The sequence below is a fragment of the Mobula birostris genome, chromosome 5 (genome assembly GCF_030028105.1).
Source record: "Mobula birostris isolate sMobBir1 chromosome 5, sMobBir1.hap1, whole genome shotgun sequence".
Lineage (NCBI taxonomy): Eukaryota > Metazoa > Chordata > Chondrichthyes > Myliobatiformes > Myliobatidae > Mobula > Mobula birostris.
Window position 1 is genome coordinate 194,337,661 of NC_092374.1, and position 12,547 is coordinate 194,350,207.

The 12,547-nt window shown below is 47.3% G+C and overlaps 1 protein-coding gene across 7 annotated transcripts in view; it reads right to left on the reverse strand.

Moving 5' to 3' along the window:
• Positions 1-235: 235 nt before the first annotated feature.
• Positions 236-12,547, reverse strand: part of LOC140198194 (large proline-rich protein BAG6-like) — a 136,610-nt gene continuing 124,298 nt past the window's right edge. For 6 of the 7 annotated variants that reach the window (XM_072259220.1, XM_072259219.1, XM_072259218.1 and 3 more), the window contains 6 exons: positions 12,149-12,313; positions 9,817-9,885; positions 8,359-8,499; positions 6,783-6,890; positions 4,224-4,370; positions 236-2,971 (listed from right to left, as the gene is read on the reverse strand). In XM_072259220.1, coding sequence (XP_072115321.1) covers positions 2,876-2,971; positions 4,224-4,370; positions 6,783-6,890; positions 8,359-8,499; positions 9,817-9,885; positions 12,149-12,313 — 726 coding nt within the window. In that variant the 3' untranslated portion in view covers positions 236-2,875. The remainder of the gene's footprint in view (positions 2,972-4,223; positions 4,371-6,782; positions 6,891-8,358; positions 8,500-9,816; positions 9,886-12,148; positions 12,314-12,547) is intronic. The other variant, XM_072259221.1, reaches the window with a different exon arrangement.

Genomic DNA, 12,547 nt, shown 5'->3' on the forward strand with positions numbered 1-12,547 from the left:
CTGGCAGAGAAGGGGAGTCATGGATCAGCCATACTGAATGGCAGGGCAGGCATGAGTGGGCAAGTTACCTACTGGTACTCCCATTTTTGTGTTATCAGCTTGCAATCGTCTCTTCAGTTAACACGAATAGGAAAGCAAAGGAGACTGACAAGGTTGTATACTGGGGTTGCTGATTTGCAAGGTCCAACTAAGGCTATAGTTTCTGTTTTTACAATGAAGAGAATCAAACAGAGAATTAATTGATTTGATTTAACTCAAAAAGAACCTACATCTCAAGTCAGACAATAAATTAACAGACAAGGATTGAAATTACACACAAATGCACTGGAGGAACTCAAAAGGGTCAGGCAGCACCTGTGGAGGGAAATGGACAGTTGACGTTTCAGGTCAAGACCCTTCATCAGAAACCAGTCTAGATGAAGGGTCTCAACTTGAAATTTCAACTGTCCATACTCCCTCCATAGTGTGTTGCTCAGGATTTCAGCATCTGCAGTCTCCAGTGTCTCCAATGACCGAGCTTAGTTGGTAAGAGGGGAAAGGAGAATGTTGAGGGAAGAAAACGATGCACCGTGGTCCAGAACTCACTGCCCAAGAGGACACAGAGAGCAGAGCTGCTGCCACATAACTCCAGACGCCTGAGTTCAATAGTGACCTCTGGTGCTGTGTTGAATCTGTATGTTCGCCCTGTTTCCATGTGGGTTTCCCGACTTCTCCATGCTCCTGCTCTTTGTAACAAACCTGGCTCAGAACCAATATTCTGCAACTGTCTTGAGGTTATTCAATAAAGCCAAACATAGGTTCACCTGGAAGTCCATTTCTCCAGAGAAACTGCATTTGGTTTGCATTGGAGAGGTTCTATTGTCTGCTCTATTCAAATAGTGATCTTGTTGCTGTCATCCAAGCACTGAGGCTACATGCAACATTTCAAGGAAGTGGCACTGCTGGTAGAGCCACCACCCCACATCTCCAATGACCCAGGTTCGATCCTGATCTCCGGCACTGTTTCTGTAGAGTCTGTATTTTCTTCCTGGGATCGTGTGGGCCTCCCCAGGCACTCCAATTTCTTCCCACGCCCAAAGATGGTAGGTTAATTGACAGCTGAAAATGGACCTTGATGTACAGTCGAGAAATAGAATCTGGAGAGGAAGAGTTGTTGGAAATGTGTGGGCAAATAGTGCAAGCGGGTGGCTAATGATCAGCACGGACTCAGGAGGCCAAAGGGCCTCTTTCTGAGTTGCATGGTGTCTCACGCCAGGGCCAATCAACAGAGGGACCTGTCATTGGCACTGGAACTGTCATGACATTGTGAAGGCAGGCACAGAGGACAAAACTGCCACATATTGTAAGGTCCTTTCACACCAGAGGAACAGAAACTTAAACAGCATCTGAGGAGGTTCAAGATGCAGGTCGCATTTTGGGGATGAGGGGAAACTTCCTGCATCAGTGTAAGGGAGGGTTGAGTGGGTGGAACAAGGTGGAAAGGGGATAGCAGGCAGATGGAACTGGGCGGAAGAGAGGGAGGGTGGGTATAATAGGTGAGGAAGGATGGAAAGGTGTATGAGTCTGGGAGGAGAGCAGAGGGAAGGAATGAAAATTCAACTTTCATATCAATGGGTTGTAGGCTACCCAAGCGGAATTTCAACTCCCCTCGCCATTCCTACAACAACCAGTCTGTCTTCAACCCTTCAGGGTATGGTCAAACATTTAGAGATGGGAATGAAAGGTTATACGGAGAAGACAGGGAAATGGAGTTGAAAACTAAAGCAGCCAATTTTGGACAGGGCTCAGACTTAATGGGCTGATGGCCTAATTTTGTTCCTCTCTCTTATGGTCTCAAAGAAAAACTAGAAGAACAGCACCTGGGGTAGTCCACAACCTGATGGCATGACCATTCAATTCTCCAAATTCAGATAACCCACACCTCCTTCTGTCCCGTCCTATATCCTCTTCTTCAGTCAGGTCCTCACAAAAGCTGGGCGGGGGGGGGGGGGGCCTTTTTAATACTCCCCCAATCCTCTGTTTCCCAGTTCCCCTCCCCTTCTTCAACCAGGTTCCATCTGCATATCATCTGCACCCACTCCACCCCAAGGCCCCCAACCCATGTCCTGCCACAGTTCCACCTTTATCCACACCCCTCCAGTATGCAGTTCCCCTCACCACCGTTACCAGATTCCACCATCTGCAGTCTCATTGTCTCTGCCAATCCCTTCCATGCTCCACCTGTCTCCAACCTCCCTCCCATTCCCCACCTCACCTGGATCCACCTATAAGCTTGCCAGCTCTTGCCTTAACACCACCACCCCCTTTCCCATTTCCTTTCTACATACTCAGTCCTGTTGCAGGGTCTCGACCTGAGATGTCGATCATCCCTCTGCCTCCACAGATGGTACTTGACCCACTAATTTCCTCCTGCAGCCCTTCCTTTTCTGCACCCTGGAATACAACATGTCTTTCAGTTTCTATTTGAGATTCAGGACAGCCGACACAGGAGAGTTGCAATCTCACTTGATGGGAAGCTCGGGATGGTCGCTGCAGACAGGACCTTACATGTGCCTTGTACCTTGAGATGTGCAGGAACTTTGGGAGGTGCTCCCTTCCACCAGCTGGTGGGAAAGGAGCAGAGTAGGGTCACAAAGAGCAGCTTTCCATTCACAGCAAAATGGGGATAGGCTGCCGAGTTTGTCAAGCTTCAGTACAGCTTTGGACTGTGGTACTTTATTCAAGGCTTGTGACAAGAGAAAGTGCAACACCCAGAGTCCGGCAGAGAGAAATAATTAAAACACCACGTACAACGAGCGAATTCACGCAGGGTACAGGCTAGATGAAGCCCGAGGCCCGGTTCAGACGGAGGGAGAGAGGTTGGTCCCCGCTAGCACTAGGAACGCTCCTCGAAAGCGGTATGCGTGTTCGGGAACCGCTGGGGGCTGTACTCGGGGTCCTCTCTTATCCGCTTCTGGATGTCGGAATGGATCTGCCGGAAGAGAGGAGGAAAGATGATTGGGCTCAGGTATAATGCATTTGAAACATTCAGCAGGTGAGTAGCATCAGGGGTGGGGGGGAACAGAAGCACAGCCAACACTTCAGGTTTATTCCCTTTTTTTGGCTTTTATGAAACATCAACACTGCCCTTCTCTCCGCAGACGCTGCCTAACCTGCTGAGTGTTTTTAGCACTTACAGTTTAATCCCCAATAACCCTCACCAATTGTTACAGATACACCGTAAAAAGCATCCAATCCAGACACATCACGGCATGTATGGCAAATGTACTGCCTGAGACCACAAGGGATTATGGAATTTGTAAATATAAAACCAGTCCACCACGCTAACCAGACTCTCCTCCAGAGATTCTGTCTACACTTCTCGCTGCCTCAGACAAGCAGCCAACATAATGAAAGATCCCTCCCACCCATCTCCTCTCCCACACCAGCCATTGGACAGAAGATACAACAGCTTGAGAGCAAGCCCCACCAGACTGAAGGACAGCTCCTATCTCATTGTTCTTAGACTTTTGAACAGTCCTCTATGATGGACTCGTAATCTCCCAATCTATTTGTCTACCTACACTGCAACTGCCACACTATATTCTGTATTGTTACTGCTTTTCCCTTTCTACTACCCTTTGTGTTTCAAAATAATCTACTGGATGACATGCAAAGAAACGCTTTTCACCGTATCTCGCCTACATCACAGTGCACAGCTTCTGCTCTGCTCTGCTCTGCTCTGCTCTGCCTCTTCCATGGGATGGTATGAGAGAGGGAGGCTGCACTGTAGTGTCCTTCTGCACTGACATTAATCACCCCTCCTCATCCTCCCCTCCAGTTTCCCCGTGTGTGCTATTGCTGCCAGCTTACTGATACCCAGCTGAAGGGGCTGTCCCCTGCTACTCTTACCAAGGATAACAGGAACAGATTGAAACAAATGAAGGGGGGGGGGGGTGGAGAACGGGAAGGGGGTAGTGGGGAGCGAGAGGGAGAGGCGAGCGTGGAGATGGAGCAGGAGAACAGAGAGGGAAGGCAGGACCAGAGCGGTAGAAGCGGATAGGGAGGAGGAGTGGAAAGGGAGGAAAGAGGGAAGGAGTGAGTGGGGATGGAGATGAATCGGTTTAGTTTAAACTCAAGGGGGTCACCCTCTGCCCTCCCACCCACATCTCTTTCTTATTCCTTCGCAGACTCTCCCTCCCCCCCCCTTGTGGAAGCTGGTAATTAACATAACAGTCCCCTACCTGTTGCCTGTAGGCCTCCTGTGCCTCAGTCCTCTCTAGGTCTCTGGCCAGGCTCTCTGCACTGGTGAGCGGCTTGACCCCGGCGGCCTTTGCTGCTTTACCCACTGCGTCCGACAGTGAGAGTGGTGGACCCTCACACTGCATTGTCTGGAACAGATAGAGAGGTCAGGTCGGAGGCACTCGAGGCCTGGGGCACCCACACCATATCTAGGATGCAACCAGGGTCCCCAGGCAGAACGGCTCCCTGAAGAGACTTCCACATTCTTCTACCCAATAGACTGTGTCCCATTGTGGACAGTTGTGGAGGTGGGTTCAGAGAGAAGGTTTCAGGGTAACAGAGCTACAGAGGGTCAGTAGCTTTAAATTCCTTGGCATTAACTTAGAGGATCTGTCTTGGGACCAACTCACAAAATAAGACACAAAAGCTCTTCTACCTTCATTGAAAGTTGGCGTAGATTTGGCATGTCACTAAAAACTTTAACAAACCCCTAAAGGTGCACATTGGAGAGCATCCAATCTGGTTCCATCATGGCCCGGTATGGATATACCAATGCGCTGGAACAGAAAAGGCTACAGAAATTGGTGGATACACCAATCCGTAGTGCATCACAGACAAAGCCTTCCCCATCAATGAGCACATCTACAAGGAGTACTGCCACAAAAATGCAACATCCACCATCAAAACCCCTTCCATCCAGGCCATGCTCTCTTCTCACTACCACCACTGGGCAGAAGGCACAGGAGCCTTGGGTCCACCATCACCAGATTCAGGAACAGTTATTACCCACAAGCATCAGGATCCTGAACTGATGTGGGATAACTTCATCAGCACAACTGTGAACAAATTCTACAACCTACAGACTCACTTCAAGTACTCTTTACAATCCATGGTCTCAGTATCACTTTCTATTTGCACAGTTTGCCTTCTTTTGCACACTGGTTGTTTGACAGTTTTTGTCCATGTGTGGTGTTTTTGTGATTTCTATTTTATTTCTGTTTTTTCCTGTAAATGGTTGCAAGAAAATGAATCTCAAGGTAGTACACGGCAACCTAAAATGAAGACTGTACACTTCCTTACATAGATGCTGCCTAACTCGCTGAGTTGCTCCAGTGTTTTGTGCACTGCTGTGTGCCTATGATGTCTGTTTCTACCCCTTTAGCTGGCGTCAAGTTTTAACACGAGTATTCAGACCTGTCATCACGCCACCATCGTGTAGCTTTCTCCAGCAATTGGACCCCAGCCAAAAACGAATTGGGGCTGCGGGCTGCCCAGCATTTCCAACTACCTACATCATCGTGAGAAGAGGCAGCACGTTGGAGTCAGAGAAGTGTAGCTTCTCTCCTTGGTGATTCAAAAGCTTGTTGAGATGCTTCTTAAATGTTCTGAATCTCTGTCTCCGGCACCTCCTCAATGCAGCTGTTTCTAGGTTCCAAGCTCACTCTCCTTCAGATACTCTCCAAACCTCCTACATCTCAGACAGAAGCAATGCACCTTCATCTTCCACACCTCTACAATGGAAACAGATTCTTACCATTTACCCTATCCAGCCCCCCTTATAATTTGGTATACCTGCTGATAAGCCAAAGCACTGTCTGAACTTCCTGACAATTTGCAGATGACTTCAGAACAAAATACTGAAGAAACCTTTAAAATTCTACAGTCATGAGGCACATCCCTCTCCACCATTAGTATCAACAGCAGTCACTGCCTTAAGAAGGAAACATCCATCATCAAGGATTCCCACCACTGGGACCATACCACTGTCTAACAGCTACCATCGGGCAGGAGATAAAGCCTGAAGTTCCACCCAACCAAGTTAAGAAAAACCTACTTCCCTTCAACTATTCGGTTTTTGATTCAACCAGTACAAGTTCACTGTGGCCAGTGCCAGTCCAGTTGGGCTCCGTATCAATGGTGACACCCTGGCTGTTAATGGTGGGGAGCTGAGAGCACGGGATGTCACAGGAAAGGTGGCTGAAAGTAGTCACTGCTTGGCACTTCCACACCCCGACTATCAATTTCAACTTTGTTTAGAATCGTACAGCACTACAACACACAAAGGCCCTTCAGCCCATCTAGTCTGGCTGACCCTATCTTCTGCCCAGTTTCATTTACATGTACCTGGATCGGAGGTCTCTACAGCTCTTTTATCCACATATCTCTCCAAGCTCCTCTTAAATGTTACAACTGAACCGGCACCTACCAGTTCTGCTGGCAGTTCATTCCACACTGCATCCTCTGAGTGAAGAAGATGCCCCTCAGGTTCCCCTTAAATATTGTACTTTTCACCCTAATCCTATTATCTTTAGTTCTAATCTCACGCAAAACTGAAGGGAAAAGGCCTGCATGCATTCATCCTATCTATACCCCTGATAACTTTGTGTGCCAGTATAAGACCTCTCCTCATCTCAGGTGTTCCAGGGAATGAAGTCCCAGCCTGTTCAAGTTTCCCCTTTCTCTACCTCCTGCGATACCTTCCAGATTAACTAAGAAGCAATATTCCATGGTGCAATGAGGAGCCAATGGATCACGGATAAGGTCAGAGAGGAGTTACCTACCTTTCGACGCTTGGCTGGCATGCCGCTGAGGTAGGCATCACTGAGAGGTGGCTGAGGCTTCATCTTCCTCTGGCTCTGGATATCTTGCCGGATGACAGGCACCCACTCCTGCAAGAGAAGATCATCAAGATACTCTTGCTCTTCGTCACTCAGGAAAGAGCACAATTCTGGGGTCAATTAGTGACCCACGACCCACATCACACAAAAGGACTGCGAGATACATTGAAGGCATTCTTCAGGCAGCCATTCTGACAGAATCGAATTAAGTAAACTAGGGTGCCTTTCTCTTGCAAAGAGGAGGATGGCATAGGTAACATATACAAATGCCGGAGGAACTCAGCAAGTCAGGCAGCATCTGTGGAGGGGCATAATCAGTCAACATTTCAGACTGAGACGCTTCATCAGAACTGGAAAGGACGGGGGCAGAAACCAGAGCAAGGAGGAGAAGGCAGGTGATATGAGAGACCAGCTGAGGGGGAAGGTGGGTGGATGAAGTTGCTGCAGCAAGAAGCTGGGAGGAGATGGGCGGAAAAGAGGATGGAGCAGGAATCTAATAAAGAGAGGGCAGTGGTCCACGGTAGAAATACAAGAGGGGAATCAGAGGTGATGGCAGACAGGTGAGGGGAAGAGAAAGGGTGAGAGGGTAACCAGAACAGAGAATGAAGACGAGGGGGAGATGGGGTAATTACCAGAAGTTAGAGTAATTGATGTTGATGCCATCAGGTTCGAGGCTACTCAGATGGAATATGAGTGTTGCTCCACCGGCCTAAATTTGGCTTCATCATGGCAGTAGATGGCATGGCATAGAGGTCTCCACAATTATAGCCAAGTTAGGTGGAGTATGTGGAGTCTTGGGTCCAAGTCCACAGCTTCCTTAAAGTGGCCATACAAGTAGATAGGGTGGTAAGAAAGCCATACAGTATGCTTGCCTTCATTGCTGAAGCAATGAGTATCAAAGTCAGGAAGTCATGCTGCAACTTTAGCTAGAATGCACTTGGATCGGTGCTTTCAACTCTGATAACCCCACTACAGAAAGGACGTGGATGCTCTGGAAAGGGTGAAGAGGAGATTTGCCAGTACGCTGCCTGGATTACAGGGTATGAGCAACTGGAAGGTTGAAAGGAGATGCCAGTTTATAAAATTATGAGAGGACGAGAAAAATACAGAGTCTTTTTCTGGGGTGGAACTGCGAAATACTAGAGGAAACACATGTAAAGCTGAGAGGGACAAAGTTTAAAGGAGATGTACAAGGCAAATTTTCATTTTAAGAGTGGCAGTTGCTTGGAACAGGCGGCAAGAGGTGGTACTGGAAGCAGATACGATGGTGGCATTTAAAAGACTTTTAAATGACAGACACACGAATATGTAGGGTAGGGGGGGATCTGGATCATGTGTAGGCAGAAGAGGCTTAGTTTAATTTGGCATCATACCCATCACAGACATTGTAAGCTGAAGGGCCTGTTCTATGTTCTTAGATACATGTTCAAAACTATCAGTCACTAATAAACCCAATTAGGATGGCGCATGCTTCCAGAGGGTACAGAGTACTGAGAGACAGCGAACCCACACAACTCACCGGTGGAACAGCAGCCACCCAAGGCTCCGCCTCCGCTCCTTCCCTCTGTGTTGTGTCTGCACCCATGGACGCCACCGGCTCTGTTGACATCACCTCCTCCGCAGTGGTGGCTGGAGCAGGAGAAGCCGTCGAGTCCTTCCTCTGATGGCAAAGACAGGGGGAACATAAGAAATAGGAGCAGGAACTGGCCATCTGGCAGGTCGAGCCTGCTACGCCATTTATCGATGATCCGGCCATTGACTCAGCTCCAGCTACCTGCCGTTTCCCCATAATCGTTAATTCCCCTTATACGGAATAATATCTGACTGTGTCTTAACCATATTCAATGAGGTGGTCTCTACTACTTCCCCGGATACAGAGAATCAGAATCAGGTTTATTGTCACTGACATATGTCATGAACCTTGTTTTTTTGTGGCAGCAGTACATTGTAAAATAAAGAAAAACTATTAAAGGTTTCAACAAAAAAAATCACTAAAAACTAATTTCAAGAGGAATAGCAAGACAGTGTCCATGGGTTGTTCAGAAATCTGATAGCACAGGGGTAGGACACTGAGTGTAGGCCTTCAAGCTTGTGTACATCCTTCCTGACGGTAGGAATGAGAAAAGGGAGTGTCTGGATGGCGAGAGTCCTTCATTTATTATTTTTTAATTTTGAGATACAGCACAGGTCCAATGAGCTGCCCCGCCCAGCAACCCACCAATTTAACACAAGCCTCATCTCAGAACAATTTACAATGACCAATTAACCAACTAACTGGTATGTTTGGACTGTGGAAAGAAGCCACAGGAAGGAAACCCATGTGGTTACAGGGAGAACGTACAAACTCTTTACAGATGTTGTAGGAATTCAGCTCTAAACCCTGGTAAGTCATTCCACACTCTCATGACCCTCTGAGTGAAGAAGTTTCCCTTCATGTTCCCCTTAAACTTTTTACCTCTCACCCTTAACCCATGATTGCTCAACTTCAGTGGAAAAAGCCTGTCTGTATTTACACTATCTATACCCCTCATTATTTTGTACAACTATCAAATCTTCTCTCAATCTTCTATATCCCAATGAATAAAGTCCTAATCTATTTAATTTTTCCTTAAGTGTTGGAGGGTGTGAGGAAATCTTCTAATCAGCTTGTTAATGAATACAGATTATGCACTGCAGTTGCATACAGCCTTTCCCAGCAAGTAAATGCTCAGGACTGTGACTGTCCTTTTGTTCACAGCCCAAAAATGATTTGTGTCACTTTGCTGCTGCCAGGTGCCCTGGGCTAAAGGCTCAGGGATGTAATGGGGTACGAGGAGGTTACCTGGGCTGGCATACATAGTGGGGCTACAACTCCTCAGTGAACAAGGAGGCAGGCCAGTTTTAATTTCACTTTCATGCTTTCAAAATGGAGAACGCGCGGTGAGGCGGGGAACAGAGAGGACGCAGTGAGGGGTTGGTTCATGGTGGCTCCCATTACCTGTGGCACTTCCTGCACGCTCTCTTCGGATTCCATGGGATGATCCTCCACGTGTTCCTCTGGGACACTCTGAAAGAAAGTGCCATCAACATCAATTATGTGATTAGAGATTGCACGGAGTCCTATAGTACTCAAACAAGCCCTCCAGCCCATCGCACCCTGCTGTCTTTTACTCCGATTGTGTCCGTAGCCTTCTATGCACCTTCAGTAGTAGCACAGGGTGCTTCATCTGACCAGACTCTACTATTAGTCATACTGGGGTTTATCAAGTGCAGATGACCAGGAACAAGTCCTATAACAAAGCTTTTAGGACATCTTTAGCAGTCATTCAGCTGGTATCAGAGGATTTGTCCTGGGACCAGCACACAAGTGTCTTCACAAAGAAGGCATTGCAGTGCCTCTACTTTCTTACTAGTTTGTGTACATTTGGCATGTCACCAAAATCTTTGTCAAGCTTCCATAGATGCACAGTGAAAAGAATTCTAACTGGTTGCAACATGGCCTGGTATGGAAACACCAATGCCCAGGAATGGGAAAAGTCTACAGAAAGTGATGCGATAGTCCAGTCCATCACAGGCAAAGCCTCCCAGCATTGAGCTCCAGCAGCATCTATCATCAAAGACCCCAACCCATCTAAGACCATGTCGGCTTCCTACTACTACCACCGTCGGGCAGGAGGTACAGATGTTCTTAGTATTATTTTGTTACTTGTAAAGTTTGTCTTCTTTTGAACATTGGTTGTTGGTCAGTGTTTATCTGTTTATGTAGAGTTATTTTCACAAATTCTATTGTAGTTCATTTACTTCCCCTGTAAATGCCAGCAAAAAATGAATCTCAAAGTAGCATATACGTACTCTGATAATACATATACCTTGAACTTTGGTAGAGCCACTGCCTCAAAGCACCAACAATCTGGATTCAATCCTAACCTCGGATGCCACGTTCTGCCTATGGGCTTCCCCCGACATCTCAAAGGTGCGTGAGTTGTCGGGTAAATTGGCCCCAGTGTGCAGGTTAGTGGTAGAGCCTGGGTGGAGTTGATGGGAATGAGTGGAGAATGGGCATAATGTAGGATTAGTATAAATGGGTGACTGATGGTCCTCATGGACTTGATAGGCCAAACGGCCCACTTCTGCACTTTATGACTCCAAGAGGAGCAGTTGTGGGGCTTTAAATAGCGAATTCCTCTCATGAGCTGGGCAGCTGACGCAGCTACAAAAGATTTGAATAATGCAAGAAGAAACACTGCTGTACGCAAATGTCCTCATGCAATCGCGAAGGAGGTGGGGCTTACACAATAAATGCTTCTCAGTGCTTCTGATCATCTTCAAGGAGACTTTCCCACCACTACATTGAGCAGTAAATGGAACATACAAACAAAACTAGATGCTGAAATAAAAATAGAAAGTGCTGGAAGCACTAGCAGGTCAGCCAGCACCTACAGAGAGAGGCACAAGTTCACAATCTCCTTCTCAGTTCTAAAGAAGGGCTCTTGATCTGTAACGCGAATCATCTCATTTTCCACAGATGCTGCCAGAGATGCTGATCATTCCTAGCACTTTGCTTTCATTTCAGATTTTCAACATCTGCAATAAATAACAATATATTAAAAAAACAGCTGGAACCCTGAACTACAAACAGAAAGTTGGAAACACTCGGGTTTCCAGCATTTCATGAACCGAAATTGCAGACGGTGGAAATCTTGGCAACATACACAAAGTGCTGCAGAAACTCAGCAAGTCAGGCAGCATCCACGGAGAGGAGTAAACAGTTGATATTTCAGGTGGAGACTCTTCATCAGATGAATAATCAGGTCCTTCCATAGATGTTGTCTGACCTGCTGAGTTCCTCTAGCGCTGTGTGATTTGCAACAATTTTACTGCATGTGAAATAGAAATGGATACTTCTGATAATACTCAGCAGGCCTGGCAACACCTGTGGAGAGAGAAACAGCCAGTGCCCTAGGGTCCTGGACCCTTTTGTAGCATGCTTCCCCTCTCCCCCACTACAGATGCTGCCCAGCTTAATGGGTCTTTCCAATATTTCCTGTTATTATAACTTTGATGCAAACTTTTTTTTTTTCACAGAGTAAGGTGCAAAAGAGCCAGTGTAGAGAGTAGAGACTCTCCTGCAGAGTACAGGGAGTTAGGTCAGTGAGATTGTAAACAGATTATCAGTAGAATCTAGTTAAGTAGTAATAGATTGATAAATCCTTCAGCAACAAAAGAAATCTAAGACACTGCAATCCTTCAGGGGGCTAAGCCTCATTCCCGAGTACACAGCAGTGGGATGCAAGGTGGCCTGCCTCATCACCAACCAGCTCCCCACTCACCTGCTGTGGCTCAGCCTCCTGTTGACGAGACTCCCTCCTCCTCACGTACTGTAGAATCTGCTCCTCCGTCACCGGCATGTGCTCCATGATCACCTGCAGCCGCATCGCCATCATGGTGGTCAGCCAGTTCACCAGTGAGGGGTTCACATCCACCGACATTCGGCGCTGGGCAGGCGGAGGGTGGGGTGGGGAGGGTGGAAATGGGAGGAGAGATTAGATTACTAAGGGCAAATGTCTGCTGCCTGTGTAAAAGGAGAATGGTGGGAGGGGGGCTAGGGTAGGAGAACAGATGGGGTGGCGGATTCCACGAGATCAGAGCAAGGGGAACAACGATACAGGAACCTAAACAGGACATTGAACTCCCAGAACAATGCACACGAAATGCTGAACATGATACAG